Here is a 20,531-nt window from a genome sequence, read left to right on the forward strand (position 1 = left end):
CCAGTCTTCTAGGCTAGACACCAGAGTACCCAGAGTACTGTGGCCACACCTCCTTCAATGTCCTGTGACTGGACATTCATGTTCAGTTTTGCAACTATTTGGGTTTGAGAAGGTGCCTTGTGTTAATCACCTGTACTTAGAAAACAACAACAACTTGATGACTCACACAGAGATTATTTCCCCAAAAGCATGTCTTGTGTTAATCACTTATATTGGGAGAATGATGTCTCAGTGAGTCAAACAGAGAGAATTATTTGGCCAAACTATGAGGCCTTAGTAAAGAGCCTGTACCTAAAGTGGAAAGCCAGGTTTGATCAGATTTGTACAGGAGGCCTGGCTTGCATCTGTTTAGACAACAGGTGAGTGATCCAAAGCTGAACAGTCGAATGTCATCTCTTTGGCTGGCTGTTTGGAATCATTTGACTCAATGAGCTTGCCCTGAGAGGCATGATGAGCTGGCCAAAAAATCCTCCCAGAACCTAAAACCCAAACAGCTGCAGCTTCCCAGGTTGAACCACTGACAAAAATGCAAAAGAAATTGGGGGGGAGGGGGAAGACCCAAACAAAAAACATAAAATGCCACCAACAGAACACAATCTAACTTGGACACTGCTCAGTGAAATGTTCTTGCTTTCTTCCACTTATCATTCACTTCACTTTGGGCAAATTGTATTCTGTATTATTGCTAATGTGAGTTTGAAATGGAAAGCAGCAGATGAAAACAGGTAGTTGCAGCATTAAGTAAACTGGGTATTGGATACAGTATCACATGGATGGAGGAGGCAGTGAAGAAACACTCATATGATTTGGACCCTGATATAATTCTTCTGCCACAGCCAAGAATGTATGTAGACCAGTTGAGAATGCAGAATGAAAAGGGACTAACTAAAGCGAGGGCAGAGAAAGTCACTGAAGTGTAGAAGGTTTTAACGTGGTTATCCTTGAATCTCCTCTTAGCTTAGCTTCATAGAACATTGGACTTGGGAGAGACTTGAAGGACCATCTAGATCTGCTTTCTCATTTTTCAACTGAGGAAACTGGGACTCAAGGATGTCAAATGACCTGTCTAATGTCATGTAGTTAGTGGAAGAAATGTGACTAGACTACAGTCCTCACACTTTATACCAAGCTGTGTGTTTTCAGTCACTATATTCTTGAAAGTAAGTTTAATTATCTAGCCATTTTGTCACCTCACTCATCATTGACTACATTCAAATAGTGGTAGTAGGGAAATTAAATTTAAAAAGACTAGATGTTATTTAATATTATTGCATAACTCTGGAAAAATACTAATTTCCATTTACATAGCACTTTAAGATTTGCAAAGGGGAATCTCACAATCTAGTAGATGCTCCATTTATCTCCCATTTGAGAGATTAGGAAATGCTGAGGTGAGAAGAATTAAGTGACTTTGACCAGCTCACTTAGCTAGAAAGTTTTTAAGGAGAGATTTGAACTCAGGTCTCTGATTCTAAGACTAGCCTGTAAACTTTGCTGAAAGACTATCTTTGGGGTGATTGATTTATTTGTGCTATAGAGACCTTTGCCTCTCCCCTTTTTCTAAGTGCTTTGACTTAGGACCTGATGCTATGAGTTTTGAGCTATCTGATTTATATTTTCTATTTATCCATGTGACAGATTTAGCAAGGAAAAAAATATTTTGCCTCTCATCAAAAAGAGTAGCCTAGGTAAGTTTTGTGTTGGCTCTGGCCTTCTAGGTTTGACTTAAACAACGTTCTATCAGAGAGACATAAAAACATTTATGATATTGGTTTATATGCCATACACATTCACAGCCAGTTAGAACATTTTAACACTAATAGGTTGGGAAAGCTGGCATAGTGGTTAAAAAGCTAGGCCAGTAGTCAAGAAGATTCTTCTTTCTGAGTTCAAATCTGTCTTCAGACACTTACAAGCTGTGTGACCCTAGGTATATTATTTAACCTTGTTTGTTTCATTTTTTTCATCTGTAAAATTGAGTTGGAAAAGGAAAAGGCAAACCAATCAAACATCCTTGCCAAGAAAAATCCCAGAATAGGGTCATAAAGAATCAGACATGTCTGAAAAGTGACTGAACCTCAGCAAGTCAGTGGGCCTTTAATCCCTGGATGCCTACCCGTACAACGTAGTTGAATCTTCTGGAATCCAGAATAGCAGTTGAGAAGTCAAGCCGGTTGAAAGCTTCCCCCAAGGTGCAATATCCATGGCGCTAAGAGTGAGAGAGGAGACTGGAGTCATTTTTTGGTTAGGCAGAGCTTATGCTGACCAGCAATCCACTCAGAATCAAGTTCTGATTGATCTTCAACTAGCTTGTGGACCACCCTGCTCCTGTGTCTCTGGAAGAGATCTATAGCTAAGAGATGTGACAGCTAGCCACCTTCAAATATTAGCTGGATTGTCCCATGAAAGATGGATATTCACTTAGAATATAATCTGAAAGGGCTGTAATTTGCTTTCTTTTCTATCAGCCCCAAATCACTGAATTTGAATTAGAAGAAATACACTCAATCAACTACCTAGTCCAGCCTATACCCTAAAAAGGATCCCAATTTCAATCCACCTAGCAAGTGGCCATCCAACCTCTCCCTGAAGATACTTATAGGGGAGACCTATACCCTCCCAGAGCAACCCATTCTCTTTTTACTCTGCTCTTAGAAGGGAAAAAGCCAATTGTCCAATTCTGCCAAATTAACTAAGCAGATTTAATCAGATCTGTCAAGGGGCACTTACTTCCTTAGTGCTTCCTTTGTGAACATAGATCCATTTTTCCTGGTGGAAATCTGAAAAAGGGACACATCATTAATAATAGAATTGTCCAACATCTTAGGTGTATTTCTTTTGCATCTGTTCCCAGGTTTAACAAAAGTTTTGAAAGAAAAGCCAGGGATCTAAGCAGTGACATGACTCAGTCCACGATTATGTAAATGTTTACTCTCTACAATGTATAAATACAGTGAAAAATTTCAATTTACTTGGGTCACAGGCACCAAGTATGGCTGATAGCCAGCTTTAGTATACTAAAGAGTAGGATTGTTATTGAATTAAAAACAAAACGAAACACCTCTTATACTAGGTAGGGTGTTTGTATTAAATGCCAAATATGAACTTTTCCAAGGCCACAAGGAAGAAGATATAAAACAGATGAGACTATGAAGTTCAAAACCTCACAGTACAGATTAAACTAGAGGTTTTATATTTTTTGTTTAGGATCAGAGACACAAAACCCTTTCTCATATTTATATATAACATCTAGGAATGTAAATAGCAATTTTACAAGAAACAAATAGAAGAGAATATATTTTTTCAAAACTTTTCGAACTACAACTCAAAACAAAAACAATGGAATGGTCTTTATTGAATGTTCCCTAGAAAAAAAATGATTTGAGTTCTGCCAAATACAAATGACATGGAGGACAAAAAAAAAAAGAAAAAAAGAAAAAACAACACAAGGGACAGGAATGCTGATAGAAATGACTAACAGAAATGGGCCTACAAATCAGGTTCCTCACTTAGGTTAAGCCTGAATACAAAGGCAGAAATGATCTCTTAACAGCATCCAAATAAATATAAAGGTGCAACTAAATTCATTTCAATAAACAAATATTAAGTGCCAGCTATGTTCCAAGCACTTTGCATGGTGTCCCACATACAAAGGTAAACAACAAAGTAGTCTCTGCCCATAAGAAACTTACATTCTTTTAGGGGAAGAAGATGGGGGAAAAATGTATATTGCAGTCATTTCAGGTATGTCTGAGTGTTTGTGACCTCGTTTATAGTGGGCAAAGTATTGCAGTGGTTTTGTCATTTCCTTCTCTAGCTCATTTTGCAGAAGATAAACTGGAGGCAAACAGGGTTAAATGACTTGCCCAAGGTCACAAAAACTAGTGTCTAAGACCACATTTAACTCCAGGCCTAGTGCTCTATCCTCTGTGCCATCTAGCCATACCAGGAAATGTATAAAGATAAGTAAATTAAAAATAATTTTCTGGAGTTGGGGGGGAAACACTAGCAATGGAGATATCATTGTGTTAGTAAATTACTCATTAATAAATATGGAGAGGGCTACTATGCTCTCTTTGTGATGAGTTTCCCAAACCTTTTCCTAACTTTTAGCACCCATTTCCCAAGTCCAAAAATAATGCCTTACACTGAATTTTGGTTTTGCTGTTCATCAGGTCCTTCTTTCTTTTCTTGGCCACAACATCATAGTTCAGACTGTTGAAAAGATTCTCCTTGTTGTGCACGTCTTTGGGGCAGTAACTATGAATAATGAAAGATGAGAAAGTATGATTTTGGGACAGTGTAAACAATCTTCCTTTTTCAAGGTAAGCTTTTCTTAGAAATGACTGGCTTTGGTATAAAACATATGCATGGAACAGAAAGAAAAAAGGCAAATTGTCCCTTTTCTCCCCACCCTTGAATTCCATACATTCATAAACTAATCTCTTTTTGGAATATTTATATCTGTGCAGAAAACAGTCTAGAGCTTTTTTTAATGAAAGTTTTGACTTTCATTAAAATAAAATGCAATGAGGCATTTTATTTTTATATCAGAAGCCTTTTAGAATTAATAATTAATTCTAATTAATAAAGAAACACTGAAGCAAAACCAATAGTGACCACCATGTCTGACAGTGGTCAGTTGAGACAGTTCTATTGAGAACTACAACTCATTTGTCATTTATAGCTTTAAGGAGCTGTAGAGCCCAGCTTCTTAAACTGTGGGGCATAATTCTAAATGGGTCTTGTAATTGAATGTGGGGGTTGGGAAATTATGATTTATTATCAGTAAATGTGTGATTTGTATACCTCTTTATTCCCATATACCCGAAGTCAGTCATGTAAAAATCTCGGGAGAAAATGGGTCATAAGTGGAAAAAGTTTAGGAAGCCTTGACTTAAGAGTACTGAGAGGTTAGGTGATATACCTATGGCCACACAGCTACCACATACACATCAGCGGCAAGACATGAACCTGTCTTCCTATTCCAAGAGGAGCTCTCTATTCATAATTCTATTCCACTTCTCACAAGACAAGGCAAAATGGCTTTACTTTATAAAAGGCCCTTAAATGGTTTTCCTGGCACTCATCTAAAGGATGACTTAATTTGCAAAAATTTAGTTTGTTCACAGTTTTTGAGTAATAAAACTGTAAAATACAGTAAAAGAGTGAAGTCTCCAAAGGGGAAGGGGCATTCCATTATTAACCATGAGGAGCAGGTGCCAGTTCAGGATCTTGATACATGTTGACAAGACAATTCCAATAAGGACTAGGAAAAGAAAGAACATTCTGCCCTATCATATGTATCACTCATATGGCAGGTGCAGCTCAGCCATATTCATGGATTTCTCTCAATAGGTTTAGCCATTGTCTGGTGACTAGATATTATTCTATTTCCAGAAACAAAACAGATTTACTGTATAGTAAGTCAGTCAAAGGGCAGCTTTGACAAATGAGACAAGATATAGTGGATAGCATTTACACAGTGCTTCAAGGTTTGCTGTTTGTGCACTTTATCTCATTTTGTGCATTTCTCTCATTTACATAAGTATTTTAAGAATTTCTTTTTTTTAAGTTTAATGTTTAAAAATTTAACAGAAATCTTGTTCTCTCTTCAACCTTCCTCTTACCACCACTAGAAAAAATGAAAACAAAATCTTTGTTAGCAGATATGCATATTCAAATAAAAGATTCCTAAATTGGGCATGTACAAAAAAATTCCATTGATTGATTAATTGATCAATCAGTTTTTCTATATTTTTCTCTCATTCTACATCCTGAATCCATCATCTCTCTGTCAGAAGGTAGGCAATAAAATTTATCACTATTTCTCTGAAATCATGGTTGATCATCAGATGATTCAGAGTTCTTATGTCTTTCAAAATTGTTTTTAAAGTGTTATTGTTATTATATAGACTGTTTCCTACACGTATTATAATTTACATTTTACAGGTGAAGAAACAGTTTCAGGGAGGCTTCTACAGTAGTGGCAGGATTCCAATCCAGATCTTCCTGACTGCAACTCATTCCACTCTAGCACATTGCTTCCCTAAAGGCAGAGGAAGACACAATGACTTATTGTTGTCACTATGTTCCACAATAAAACAAAATATATCGAAGTTTAAACTTGCAAAAAAGATGAATTGGAATGTGCCTGGTTACAAAAGTATTTTATAGAGTTCCTAAATGTTTAAGTTCCCCAAATGAATTTAAAATACTTCCAATATTTAAAAAGATTTATGGATTTTGTCCATCATTTAGCCTCAAGCCTTGAGAGGGACAGTATCACAGTAGAGAGAGTAATCTTGGGAGCCTGAAGACACAATTACTACACAAATGGGTGTAAGTCAATCCTCACACAGTTTACTTTCTTCATCTATACAATGGAGATAATTATATTCATACAGCTTGCCTCATAGGGTTGTTTTGAGGGGAGAAAATCTTTGTGAATCTTTGTTGTATAAATTAGAATTTTAAAAAATATTTAAAATTATGGCTCTGGTCCTTCTCCAGTCACTCCCCTCAAAATCTTCATCTGGTGTCTGGCCAGTCTTCTGGTAAGAAGTTTCTGAATTTATTAACGAGGCTGATCTTTGGACAGCTAAAATACAACCTGTCACCAATCCTGTTTTTAAAGACCATTCCAGCTTGGCAGGTCCTGACAGAACTTGGACTCTTGGATCACTAACATGAAAAAGATCTGGGGATTTTAGTGGTCCTTAAGCCCAATTAGAGTCAACTAGCAACTTTAGACTCCATTTAGAAATCCTTAGTTAAGGGCTTCTAAATGGAGTCTAAAGCTGCTTTAGCTGTTTTAGTAATTCAACTTATACTATGTCTTGGTTGGAGCCCATTTGGAGTGTTGAGTTTAGCTCAAGGTGCCACAGGATAAGAGGCACCCATAGGCTAGAGGACTTCCCAAGTGGGGCAACCTAGACAGAAAGCTCCCTCCTATTTCCATAATAACTCATTTAATTTTCCCTGAAGGACTTGGAGATTTTTAGCACAAAGAGTAGACTAAGGGGACCCACAATTAGTTGTTTTGAAATATTTAAAGTTCAGTCATCAAGAAAGGGAATTCAAAATTTTCTTTCTGATCTGAGAGAACAGAACTAAAAAGCAAAGGCCTGAAAAACTAGGATTGATGGAGGAATAGAGATAGGGACAGGATCTATGATTTTATGGGTGTAAGGAACTGTCAGGTGAGGAAACTTTCTCCATCAATGCAAGTCAGCATCTTCTCTGCAACTTAATGTCTCAGAGAAATGTCTAGGGAATTGAGAGGTTGGTTTGCCCACGGTCACAGAGCCAATATATATTACAAGCAGGCTTAAACTCAAGTCTAGGATTTGAGGTCAGCTCATATAGAGCTCTTCAAATGATTAGAGCTCTCCAAAAGTGGAAGGGGTTCTCTTGGGAGGTTGGGGTCCTCCTCACTGGAGGTCTATAAGCAAAATTTGCTGGATGTATTGAACAGGGATTTCTTTTCTTAATCAATATGAGTAAAATTAGGTAGCTATTGAGGCCCTTTACAACTCAGATTCTGTGAGTCTGTGACTTTACCAAAAGAATTTAAAATATAATGTGATTTAGAGATAACTTATCAGCTCACTCCCTGGGTTACACATATGTAAATGTAGATATATCCTGTGAAGGGCTCCTCAGACTATGAGTGTGCTGATAATTATTAAGAGTTAAGATTCTGGTGGGGGAAGAAAGGAGGGATGTACATGTGATATACTTTAAGAAGTTTAATTTGTATCATTAATACTTTCTTTAGCCTAGAAATTAACAAAATAAATTTCATCCAGATTTGTAGTAATTACTAATTTCTGAGGTGTACATGATTACAATGAAAATTTAATAATTGGCTCTTTTTAATTACAAGCTGCTTCCAGCACATCCCTGCCTATATACTATTTTATAGTTCAGAGAAAGAAATTTCAAAATAAATGATCCAGTCCTTTCAACCATATCAGTTTAATATAACAGGAATCTTGCTACTGATCCTATCAGCTGATACATTTTTTTTTTTTTCCTTTGGTACCGGCAAGAGCTAGGTTTGACTATAATCTTTTTGTGAGTCCATTCAAATACACTTCTGTCAAACCTCCTAATCTTTTCAGCCCTTTTGCTTTCACATAGTATGGAGAGATTATTTTTAGGTTGCAGGTGGATAGCAGTGGCAACCTATTCCTTCAGATTGCTCTGCTATCAGTAAGGCTTATCAAGTGAACTGGGTATAAATTTGTTTCCTACGTTAATATTGACTCTGTTCTCATAGGAACAATATTAGCAGCTCAGAAATAGATTTAGAACAGAAAAGGACCTTGGAGATTATTTAATCCAATTCTTCTCATTTTATTGAGGAGTAAACTGAGGTGAGAAATAATTTGCCCAGAGTTACACAGATAATGAGAGAACTGTGATTCGAACTCAGGTCTTGTTTCCAAATCCAGAATTCTATCTTAACTATACCATCTTGTCTTTTGTTTTTTCTAGCCAGTCAATATGGCATAGTGGTAGAAGGTTAGATTTGGTGCCAGGAAGAGCTGGGTTCAAGTTTTCTTTAGTGGTGTGACCAAGGAATCTTTCTATGACTATAAATTCTATAGTACCAGAATTATAGATTACTAGGGGAAATGAACTATTTCCATAACAGCTCATTTGATCTAATGCTTTATATGACATTATGTTATTTGAGTTCTGCTGTAAAGACCGCGTATTTAAAGTCAGCCGGAGTCAGGAATTCAGGTTAAGGGAAAAATCTTCAATATTTATTGAAGTGAAGAGGTGAATAAAGATTGCGATAGCAAATATAGGCAAGAAAGATTACGATAGCAAATATAGGCAGTTGCGACAGGAAGCCAGCTAAGAGAGAGCGACGCGAGCCGAGCCAACCGTGGCAATGGCAGTCCCAAAAGTCTCTCCTCCCCTTCCTTTTCCACTCCCCTGCCCCCACCCACCAAAATCGTCATTTCCTATACAACACATCAGGACTTGCACAAAGAGTGGGTGGGGGCCATTCTTTCTCCAAGCTTATATATTAATAGAGTATGGTCCAATTACTATTTAGCCTCATGTGCTTGGGATCTCAGTGCATCAACTCAAGCCTCAGCCCATTACATTCTACAAACACCTGAGTGAATTATCCCCATTTTAGGGATGAGAAAACAGAGGCTTGGAGAGATTAAATGACTGGTGTTTGGCCAGTCTCAAACAGGATCTGAAATCAGGTCTTCCTGATTTCAAAGCTCTCCATCTAGACCAATAAACAAGTGAATAAATAAATTGAAAATAAAGCAAAAGGAAAGACTAAGAGAGTGGAGGAGTTGGAGCCTGAGAGGGGGAGCAATCAGAACTCTTCGTCCTAAGCAGTAACCTGGAGCACCCATATAAAGCTAAGAAAATGGAAAGAGATGGAAGGTCACTTGGCTGTCTGTACTATCCCAAGCATGGTCCAGGGATTGCTTTTGAAAGCTAAGAATGCTGTGTATGCAAAGATACTCCACCAAGTCCTATTATTCGATAACAAATCCAGCGCACATTCCACCCATGTGAAGAACACCATAAAACTAAGCTGTCATCTTCTCCATCACAGAAACACCCAGGCAAGGCCTAACAAAGCATTTTCGTAAGCTTAGGGCATAGCTTGTTACTATTCTTTGGAAATTTTAAATATTTATATTTCATTTTATTCCTTACTAATTTAAAACAGCCCCCAAAGGAATTTGAGTCTTCTCCCTCACAGAAAATACAATAACCTGATGCAAGACAGAGTGACTCATTATAAAAGCAAGTTTAAGAATACAATCGATTATGATCTTCCTTTGCAGAGCATAGAAGAGATGGAACCAACCCTGCAATTTTCACTCAGTATTAGCTTTCGGACTCCAGGGGGTAGGGACGGATGGGAAAAGCGATGAGGTTTATTTGTCTTGCCTGCTTATATTTTAAGCAATAATATATTCAGCTTCATTCTATTTTAAGAGTTCAATTATGTCTGTTTCAGGCAAATTGAAAGCCAATGGAAAATTACAAAAGGATTTCCCTCCCCCCCCCCCCCCCAAGAAAAGCCACCATGCTTACAGAACCACAGTATTTTTATTTGTCTTTCCAAAATCTAAAATCAGCAGAACTATTGTCTAAGGCTTCTTTCTTCATAAACTGCAAATGAAGGCACGGCAGACTTGGTGGCTATTTTACTGCTAGCAGTGGGCACTAGTTAATCCCAATCTTTGTGGGCAGTGACCTAGAATAAGGGCAGTGTTTTTTTTTTTTTAATTGTTGTTGTTGTTGTTTTTTCTCTTCATTTTTTTTTTTTTTTAACATGATGGAATACTTTAAAGAGACTTGGGGGAAAAAGTAGGAAAGATGTCAAGATGAGTTTATTATGGTTATAAAGGCAAAGGGAGATCAGTAAGAGGGAGGAAAAACAGTGAAAGCCCTATTTCTTCTTTGTCTATTTGCTTTACCATTTTAGAAACTCCCAGTGTGATTTTAAAATGTACATAGATATGTAATAGTCCAGATTGGGCTATAACCAATGAAACTTAACTCCACTAAGCAACCTAAAACTATTGACAAATTTATACAAATCCTACCATGCTACCCAGTTGACTCTTAAAAGCCAAAAAATTCAAACCAAACCAAACCAAACAAAAAAAAAATAAGAAAACAAACAAACAAAAAACCAAAAAACAACAAGGCAAAGATTAATTTAATCAATCTAACAATTATTAAACTGAAGAAATGGAAAGAGATAAAAGTCACTTGGTTATCTATAGTATCCCTAGCATGGGCAGCATAGGCAAAGAACCATGTTACTTGCATTTCTTATATACCTCTCACTAAGATCCGATACAGTATCAAGCACATCACTGACACACAGATGTGACAGTAACTCACATTTATAAAATGTGCTTCCCTCAACAACTTTATGAGGTACATTCATCCCAGTATTATTACCTCCATATCACAGGTGAGGAAACTGAGGCACAGATTTGTTTAGTGATGTAAAGCATTTTAGTAAGGGGGAAAAACCACTGTATTTGGAGTCAAGGAATCTATATTTGAAAATAGGCTGACATTTTCTATCTGTATGACTTCAGGCATGTGACTTCACCCCTCTGAGATTCAGCTTCCTTGACTGTAAATTGAGATGGTTGGTTCTAATGCCCTCTGATTTTCCTTCCCTATGCTCAAATAATGTCACATGTCCAGAAAGGGGTCAAATCCCTTCTTATTCCTAGTAAGAGGGTTCTTCTGGTCCACTGACTCATCTCTTCCTCAAGACCACCCTATGTGTCAGTACAACCATCTCCCAAGTCCTCTGACTCCAAATTCAGTGTGCTTTCCACCACACCAAACTGCTTGTAAGTTGACTGACTGGCATTTGGCTGTTGGAGTGAGACTGGGCCCCTGGAACGATGTCAGAATGTTTGACTGGAGTCCAAAAAATCTGCACTGTTACCAATCAACTGTGCATGGCCTCTTGCTTCAGCTGCTCATCAAAAATTTAAGTGGAATTAGGGAAGTATGCAGGGCTTTTGTGTCACCTTCAACCCACAAATAGTTTTTTTTTTTTTTTTTTTTTTTTTTTAAGGGATTACCTTCTGTTTCCTCTCTACAGGAGCTGGAGGCAGCTATCACCTGCCCAGGCACCCAGCCCAAATCTGACATCATAGATAACTCAGTCAGTAGTGCCCTGAAAACAGTGGGGACATTTGAGATTCCAAAGCCCAGCCCTTGAAGGCCAAATATGCCTTTTAGAGGCTGGCAGTCTTTGCATTCTGTACAGGGAGGACTGGAGTTGTTTACAGATGGAAAATAAAAAAAGAACTAAAAACAAACACCAAAGTGCTAACAGCCAGCTGCTTTAGGGCTACCAAAAAGATGCCAGGCTCTGTCTGACTCATACAAGGACCTTCAGCAGGGTCACTGGATCACCTTCTGCTGTCATAATCAGGCTCCCATAGGCCAAGGAAAGGTGACAGTCGTGGAAGGGATGGGTAAGAACAAAGTGGGCTTAAGGTGACCAAAAGACCATTTGATCCTGGCCTGGATCTGAGCTTTTTTGGTAAACTGAAACTCCCTTCAGGCTCTTCCACACCAATAGGAGAGAGGCACCTACTGTTTTCTAAGGGAGACTGATACCAACTTATCTTCCAGATGAGACACAGTAAGAGCATTCACAAGAACCACAGGGGGTGGAGGTGGAGGAAAACTGGAGAGGTTTCACTCAGGGGCAATTCAATCAGAGAAACCTACCTAATACACTAATACAAATACAGGTGAACTTAATAGCCTTCTCCCTGCTGAAGGATAGGGATATGCAGAGAAGTCTGTTTAGAGAGATGAGGAACCCAGAGGGTACCACTTGAAGAATGTTCTACTCTTCTAGAAAAATCAATTTACACATGGTTCAGAAATGTAGCAAGTGTTAAAATAGTGGACAAAGAGAAAGTTCCCTGGACAAGAGAGAAGCATCTAATTAGGAAAAAAAAGATAGAACACACATTTTGTAACTTGAGTTCCTATAAGATGGACTTTGACATCAGAGAAAGAGGACACCAGATAGGATAGTTTTCCTTGTAATTAAATTGTTATTGGATCTTTTATAAACAAGAGATTTCTTAATAGTACTCCCAAGTAAACTCCCTCTGTGACTACTCCTATGTATTTTCTTAAAATAAAAAAATCAATATAGTTTGTGCCTCTCACTCTCTTAGAATAACCCCAGAGATTAAATAACTTGTCCTTCTTTACTGCAAGACAAAGAAAGGTTGATCTGTTACAAACAACAAACAGATGAGGGGCTCTGGAGGTTAAGCCTTCAAAATAACCACATTTTGCTGATAGTTTTCTTAGGATTGAGTGCCAAGCACTCATCCAAAACAACCATTTCAAAGGCTTGGATAATTAGAAACCTGGCTCAGAGACAAAACTCCCCATCTCCACTGATGCAAGGGACTAAAGATGCTGAACATAAGTGCAAACGGAAATGACAATAATAATAATATCTATATATCAATTTAAGGGTTTCAATTGCAATTTGGGTTTCAATTTGCAAATATCTCATTTTATCCTCACAACCAACCTGAAAGGAAGATGAAAAGAGAATCAAAGAATTTGAGTTGCAGAGTTCCTTGGAGATCATGAGGCAATACCGTGTCCACACTTCTTCACAGACAACAGACCCAATTCCAACCCCCTTTTCCCCTTCATTTCAATGGAATGAATTATGAGAAAATTCTACTGAGGCTCAGGGCTTCCAGACCACATTACTACCTGTATGATCTTAGACTAAATCATTCCTTCTCTGGGGCTTAGTTTCAACATGGCAATCTTTGGAGGAAGGACCAGCCTTGAAATCAGTTCTGCCTTGAACTGAAGACTTGCCTGTGACTTATACTGTCTTTGTGATCCTGCACAAGTCACTTGAACCTTTTAGTGAACCAGGAACTCTCCAAGACTATAAAATGACTGATGACTGGCAGATAGTCATTGATGCTGGGAATATACACACTGGCTATTCCCCACCTGGTGAAATCAGATCCAGGGGCTCACTTCTTCAGAGAGATAGGATGGTTTTTAAAAATCCTTTCCTGCTGGAAATCTAAAATCTTATGATCTTTTTTATTAACTCTGACAGCAGGGTAGCCCCTGGACTTCAGAGATTGACTATCTGGGATTAAGTTCTAGTTCTCGATAGCTATGTGACCCTGAGAAAAGTCACTTCACTGCTCTGTGCACCCATTTCCTCATCTAGAAGATGGGAAGCCTTCACTACCTACACTTCACACATGTTGAGGAAAAGTTGGTATTTGAATATGACTTCTGGTTACTAATATAACAAGGTCATATAACAAGCAGAAAACAGGTGGCTGATTTTTCTCCTCAAAGCAAATGAGGTATGAACTTAGAATGAGACAGAAGGTTTACAGAAGATTGGTGGGCTTTTTCACCCTTTCAAATGGACTCATTTTGAAATGATTTTTTTTTTTAAATCGAGACATTAAACAAATAGAAAGTGGAAACTGAGGAAGCAGGTGCAAATTCTGTCCCCTCCCTCCAATCACTCCTTGCTTTACAAGCAAGGCCCTTTAAGAGCATCCTTTCCCGTAGGACCAGCTGGCTATCCCAAATTTCACCCTTGAGGCTGGAAGCTGCTTCCTGGCTTCCCGCTCTCTTCCCACTTCCCCCTCTCCTACTTCGCACCCAGGAGCAGAAAGGTTTGGAGAAGAGACGGGACCGGAGCGCTCCGCATAGGCTAGCCCAGGGTACCTGGCTCGAGATGTCTCAGCGTCTCTGGGGATTTGAGGCCAGAGAACTTTAGATCGCAGAGCACTGCCAAGCCGCCTGCGGCAGCTATCTAAGCCTTGCAACCTCCAAACAGACAAAACCTGCGCTTCTTCTAAACCAGCTTCTCAGACCATGAGAGCCAAGCCCTTTAAGCAAAAATGCTGTCTTTATGATTATCTCGTTATCTTTCTTGGGGTACAGATGACTCTCAAAACACCCTTCTCCTTTCCAACTTTATAAGTAAGTTCCTTGCAAAAACCTGTCCAAAGCACAGTTAAGTACCCCGCACGTTTTTGCGTCCCGTCCCAGCTCTCCCAGGTCCATCTCCAGTTTTTTCGTATCAGGTTCTTTACCTTCCTCCCCGCAGCTCTAATCCGGTTTTGGATTCTGGAGATGGATACCCCCGGGGAAAACAACAGCACTTGCAACAGACGGTTCTGAGCACTGTCTGGATAGCACGGCATAGGATGGGACCAAACAGGACAGGACAGGATGGGGTAGGATATGAGGAAGAAGCTAGGAGGTTGGAGAAGAGGAATTCCCCTCACCTGTTGATGTCGCTCACGAAGCCACTACTTTTCTCATCCAGGAACCGCTTCCAGCCATCCGCGGTCTTCACCCAATTCTGTCCCGGGGATCGCCAGTCCTGGCCGAGGAATGGCATTGTGCCAGTGAGCGGCGGCTGGGAGGACTGGACGGGACTAGACGCGACTAAACGGGACGGGGATGCACCTGGACTTGCCCGGCGGCCTGCAGAGCGCGCGGCGCTTGGAGACTCCTCGGGCCGGGGGCACCCGGAGGATGCTGCAGACCTGGGCGCTAGGGGATGCTTTGGTTCGGGTGGACTGGGGGGTGGAGGGGGCGTAGGAGGAAGAAGGAAAAGTATGCGGTGTATTCCGGGGCTGGGGTCCAGGGAAAGCTGTATGCTCTTGGCTTGGTGGGCTTTCGGAAGATCGGGGCAGCAGGGAGCGAAGGAGATAGGGCGCTTTGGTGTCCGTGGCTCCTTCCAGGGAGTCTGGCTTGGACGCTGGGGCCGCAGTATTTATCCTGGGCCCGCTGGCGGCTGCTCTTTGTTGCCGGAAGAGCTGCCTGCCTTTTAGCCCTGCCTCCCGGCCTGGGAGGACACGTGGCTTTGTTTATGGGCTCGGCTTGTTTTGGTGGCTGCCACTGCTACAGCACCCTTCGCAGTTGCTCAACCTCGTACCAGTGGAAACTTTAAACCAGGAAGGAACATCTCTTCTCTCTCCCGTTTTCCACCCCCAGGTTTCTTCTCCTTTTCTTTGGCCCTTCAAGGAGCAGCTACTAAGAGAGAGGCAACTGCACCTATGGTCTCTATGAAACTGGTCTCTCCTCTTCCTGTCCCTCTTATCTTCTTCCCTCTCCTCACTATCTCCTCTCCTCTTCTCTCTTCCTTTTACACCTCTCCCTTCTCTCTGTCTTCTCTTCTTTTCCCAATTAAAAGATCAAACTAAATAAGTTTCCCAAATTGCCAAGTTTTTTTTTTTTTTTTTTTGAGGGGAACTATATTTGAAGGCAAATTCAAGTTCAGCCACCCCTATTCATGATCTACATTCAACTTCAAGCAGTCCCCACTCTCTGAAGGTTCACCTTTTGGTATTTTCCTTTAACTAAGGAGAGTTCTTCAGTTTGATCAGGAACTAATACCCTATAGTGTGTGTTTTTTTTAAATTTTAAGCTCTCTATTCTTGTTCTCCTCTTCGGCTTGCTCTAGGTCTCTAGTCCCTCCCCCAGCCATTGAGAAGGTTAGCAATATGATATTCATTAAACATATGAAGTCATGCAAAACATATTTCTCTATTAACCGTTTTGGGGGAAAAAGCTAGAAAAATAAAGTGAAAAACAATGTGTGTCAAAATTCATTAGTTCTCTCTCTGGAGGGAAGATGACATTTTTCATCCTGAGTCTTTTGGAATCATCTTGGATCACCATATAGATCACAGTAGCTAAGTGTTTCACAATTGATAATCATTACAGTATTGATATTATTATGTATAGTGTTCTGGATCTGCTCAGTTCACTTTGCATCAGCTCCTATTAGTCTTTCCAGGTTTTTCTGAAATCACCCCATCTTCATTTCTTACAGCACAATAGTATTCCATGACAGTCTTATTCAACCATTCTCCAGTTGATGGACATAATATTAACACTCTATACTCACATCAGATATTGGAGAAGTCCTTAATTTAATTCGCTTGATTTAGTTAATCAATAAATTTAATTGATTTGATCTTCAATTATCCTCTTTACACATAACTTTCCATAGTTGGAAGGGATCTCAGGGGACACTGGATTACTTTGTCTCTCCCTTACTTACTTCTTACTCTCCCTACTTGTCTGGGAGGTGAACACAGTACCAGAAAAATGAAACAAAAGAGGAGGAGAAATTGAATCAGGAAAAATCCTCTGCTGTCACTTAGCAGCTATATGGAAGAATGCCCTTTTCTTCCTCTCATCCCCTTTGGAGCAATCATAACAAGTCTTCAAGCCCCTTTAAGTGGGAGTGGAGTGGGGGAGACTTATGCCCTTTGTTAATTTGTGCAACTGAATCTTTTGAAGAAGCAACATAACCAGAGACTTGTTATTTATTTCAGGACTCTTGAACCCCCTCCTTTCCAGGGCATGTAAAAGCATTACTCTAATTTCTTTTTTTTTTTTCTTCCTTTCTGTGAATGGATAGGATTTTTATTTCCTCTACTATAGAAGCTGCTTAACACCCCCAAAGACTCAGAAGACTCAAGAACAAATACAGAATTATGGACTTGGCTCTTCTCAACAGTGAGGTGATTCAGGGCAATTCCAATTGTCTTATGATGGATAGAGCCATCCCCAGAGAGAAGATTATGGGAACTGCATGTGGATCACAACATAGTATTTTTACTGTTTTTTTTTTTTTTTTTTTTGTTAGCTTGCCTTTTTTTTTTTTTCTCACTTTCCCCCCTTTTGATCTGATTTTTCTTGTGCAGCACGGTAAATGTGGAACTATGTTTAGAAGAATTGCACATGTTTACCATATATTGGATTACTTGCTGTCTAAGGGAGGGGGGAGGTAGACAGGGAGGGAGAAAAAAATTTGGAACACAAGTTTTTGCAAGAGTGAATGTTGAAAATTATCTTTGCATGTATTTTGAAAAATGAAAAGCTATTGTTATTTTAAAAAAAAGAATACAGAAAACATACAATACTCAAATCATGCCTGACATTGATTATACTCCTCCAGTTGTAAAGATAACTTTGTGCCATCACTGAACAGACCTTTCACATTTACCTCAGACTGCCCTATTAGAGAAACTCATGAGATCCAGATTTCCTAGTCAGCCTGGGCATGACTTTTTTGTGGGGGCCAGGTATAGGGGGAGAGCAGAGAGAGGAGGAGAGAAGTGGTTTCCACTTAGCTTCAAGTCCTATTTCTCTTCAGAACCTTAACTAGCACAGGGCAATAGGCAATTTGTTCCTGGGCTCTGTTACTGGAGGGGCAATTTACTCACACCTTCAGAGCTCAACCTTCCTTCAGGCACTTTTTTTTTTTTTTTTTTTTTTTGAGGCTTCCTGCACTTTTTATAGAACAGTCACCAAGGACTAAAGTACCCTTTCTCCTATTATAACCACATAGTAATTAGAGTGACTGCTGCCACACTTACCACAGTTTCCTTTCCCCAGATGAAATCATTCTTAGTTATGGTCTTATTCACGGTCACCTGTGTGACTAGGCTCTTAGTTTCACAGTGTTCAGGTAACCCTTTAGGACTGCATATTTAGAAATGGCAAGGAGCTTTAAAGGCCATTTAGTCCAACACTCATTCTACACATGAGGGAACTGGGATTTAGTGAGATTAAATGACAGACATAGGATCTGATGACTCCAAAACCAACATTCTTTGCACTATGTAACTCTCTTAAGAATATGTTTCATTCAGGTTGCTGATCTGCACTGGTAAAGGGAGTTTCCATACCAGGTATTCCCTATGCCAACAAAATAATAAGTATAGACAATAACAAATAAAGAATGTCTTTGGCATTGTGCTTGGTGTTAAGGATTCAAAGACAGAAAAGAAGGACAACCGCCCTATCCTAAAGCTCACATCCTATTGAGGCATACAAACAAGTAAACAGATAAGTAAATACGAGTCAATTTGAGAAGAGCAAAAACACTCAGAACCAACAAGATCAGGAAGGGTTTCAGGGAAGAGGTAGCACCTGAGCTGAGCTTTGAACGAAGCTATAGATTCCAAAAAGCAAATGAATGGCAGTGAATGGAGTACATTCCAAGCATATGTAAACACTTGTGATACAGAAGATAAAACTCCAATTCCATGGCCAGTTTCTCTGGAGCAGAGAGTATGCAAAAGGGATTAATGGAGAAAGTCTAGAAAGGCTGACTGGAGCCAATTCATAAGAACTTTGAATGCCAAAATGAAGAGTTTGCATTTTAACCAAAGAGAGGCATTAAAGATTCTAGAGGAGGGGAGTAACTGCCTAGCCTATGCCCTGAACAGGAATTTCCTCTGTACCACTGCTGTCAAACTCGGAAACAGTCCTGTGGGCCACCTGGACACCTACTAACTAAGAAAAGCACAAAGCAAAATCATTTATGTTGTATTGTATTTGTATTTCTGTCAGACATTTCCCAATTACATTTTAACCTGGGTTCTGCCGCACTGGAGGTTTTGCTGACTGCTTGAGGCAGCAGGCATCTAGTTTGACATCCCTGTCCTATATCATAACTAATAAAACAGTCTGGCCTTTACATTAAGTCCTCCAAAGAGAGGGATAACGGACCATCTCCCCTAAGGCAGCCCAATCCACTTTTACAGAGCTCTAATCATTAAGCCATTAAGCGATTTTTCCTTTCATAAAGATTAGATTTTCCTTTTCTTATTTTCCACATATTGTTTCTTACTCTCAGTCTTTGAATAGAATTAGAATATATGTCTAATCCCTTTTGCACATGATAGCTTTTCAAAAAGAACAATGTGTGCCCCTCCTTCCCTAAAGGCATTTCTGTTGGAATCTTTACGAACTGCTAACTAATTAGAGTTGATCTGATCTTACAAGAAGATGTTTTGGGCCAGAACCTGAAACAAGGTACTAAGTAGAACTAATTAGTACAATGCTTGTGTTTACACTTTTACTCATTGGAGTTCACAAGTATGCCAGCTTCACAAAGTAAACTTTGTAACTTGGTGAATTCACACCTCTCTTAAAGCTCTTAGGGCCAGAGAGCACTATGGGAGAAAACCCATAATCCCATTCTCTCAGAAGAGTCAGATATAAAGCCAGTGATGAGAGATCTATTCCAGAATATATTCCACTTGGCTGGCTGGTCGCAGAAGAGAATTCAGCTGGTTGGAGAGGAGCACTCTGATGCAAACACAGAGCACTTTGAGAGATTTCAGCGGAATTACGCCAGAAGCCCTCTCTCCGAGGCAAGGCAAGGGAGAATATTTTCTATTTGGCTGGCTGGTGGCAGAAGAAGAATTTTCAGAGGAAAAAGCTACGAGTCCAGAGTTCAGTGGACAACCAGATTCATCTTCATCTCACATCACTGTAGTTGGTGGCTGGGCTCTTGCACTTCCCCCACTGAGACCAAGCTGGTCTGAAAGACTCACCAGAAAGCTAGCCGAGCCCCAAGTGAAGGAGACAAGAGATTCATTCCATCTCTGTGCTGGTTGGAGGCTGAAGAAAGCAGAGGCAGAGGCTGAAGGACAGAACCTTTGGATTTGGCGACATTCGGAGGGAGCTCTTGGAACCAAGCAGAGAGATAGACCTCTAAGCTAACCGGGCTATATTAGAGACAATAAAAGATCTGAACTTTTATCACCTGGCTGTGTTTTGAGAAGAAAAAGATCACCACATTTTGGCGCCCGAACAGGGACCTGAACCCTGGACCCTCAGACCCCCTTTTAAAGAAGAAAAAGATCACACATTTCTCTCTCTCTCTCTCTCTCTCTCTTTTTTGCTTTGAGAGGGCTTAGTAGTCCAATGTACAAAATATGTTTTATATATAAAAAAAAGTGTAAGATATAAAAATCTATGCCCATTGCATCAATCCAAGTTTCTCATCTTAGTTGTTTCCTGAATCAATGTCAATTAACACAGTATTTTAATTTAAAAGGGGAAAAAACCCATCTAGCTGAGAAATAAGAAATGTAAATTAAATAGAAAAAAATACCATGTTGCCTTTATATATATATATATATATATATATA

General features: G+C 39.6%; 1 protein-coding gene and 1 long non-coding RNA gene across 3 annotated transcripts in view; one reads left to right on the plus strand and one right to left on the minus strand.

Moving 5' to 3' along the window:
• The window catches only part of FBXO32 (F-box protein 32), a 42,221-nt gene extending 27,247 nt beyond the window's left edge, over positions 1 to 14,974 (minus strand). The window contains exons 1-4 of one of the 2 annotated variants that reach the window (XM_051971054.1): positions 14,853 to 14,974; positions 4,148 to 4,260; positions 2,731 to 2,780; positions 2,117 to 2,209 (exon numbers count right to left, since the gene is read on the minus strand). In XM_051971054.1, the coding sequence (XP_051827014.1) occupies positions 2,117 to 2,209; positions 2,731 to 2,780; positions 4,148 to 4,260; positions 14,853 to 14,968 (372 nt within the window). In that variant the 5' untranslated portion in view covers positions 14,969 to 14,974. Of the gene's footprint in view, positions 1 to 2,116; positions 2,210 to 2,730; positions 2,781 to 4,147; positions 4,261 to 5,943; positions 6,036 to 14,852 lie in introns of those variants that run through there. The other variant, XM_051971055.1, reaches the window with a different exon arrangement.
• LOC127544426 (uncharacterized) lies at positions 4,229 to 14,002 on the plus strand. Its single transcript, XR_007949443.1, has 2 exons — positions 4,229 to 4,325; positions 5,953 to 14,002. It is a non-coding gene; the product is annotated as an uncharacterized LOC127544426 (long non-coding RNA).
• Positions 14,975 to 20,531: the final 5,557 nt, after the last annotated feature.

The sequence above is a fragment of the Antechinus flavipes genome, chromosome 1, assembly GCF_016432865.1.
Source record: "Antechinus flavipes isolate AdamAnt ecotype Samford, QLD, Australia chromosome 1, AdamAnt_v2, whole genome shotgun sequence".
NCBI lineage: Eukaryota > Metazoa > Chordata > Mammalia > Dasyuromorphia > Dasyuridae > Antechinus > Antechinus flavipes.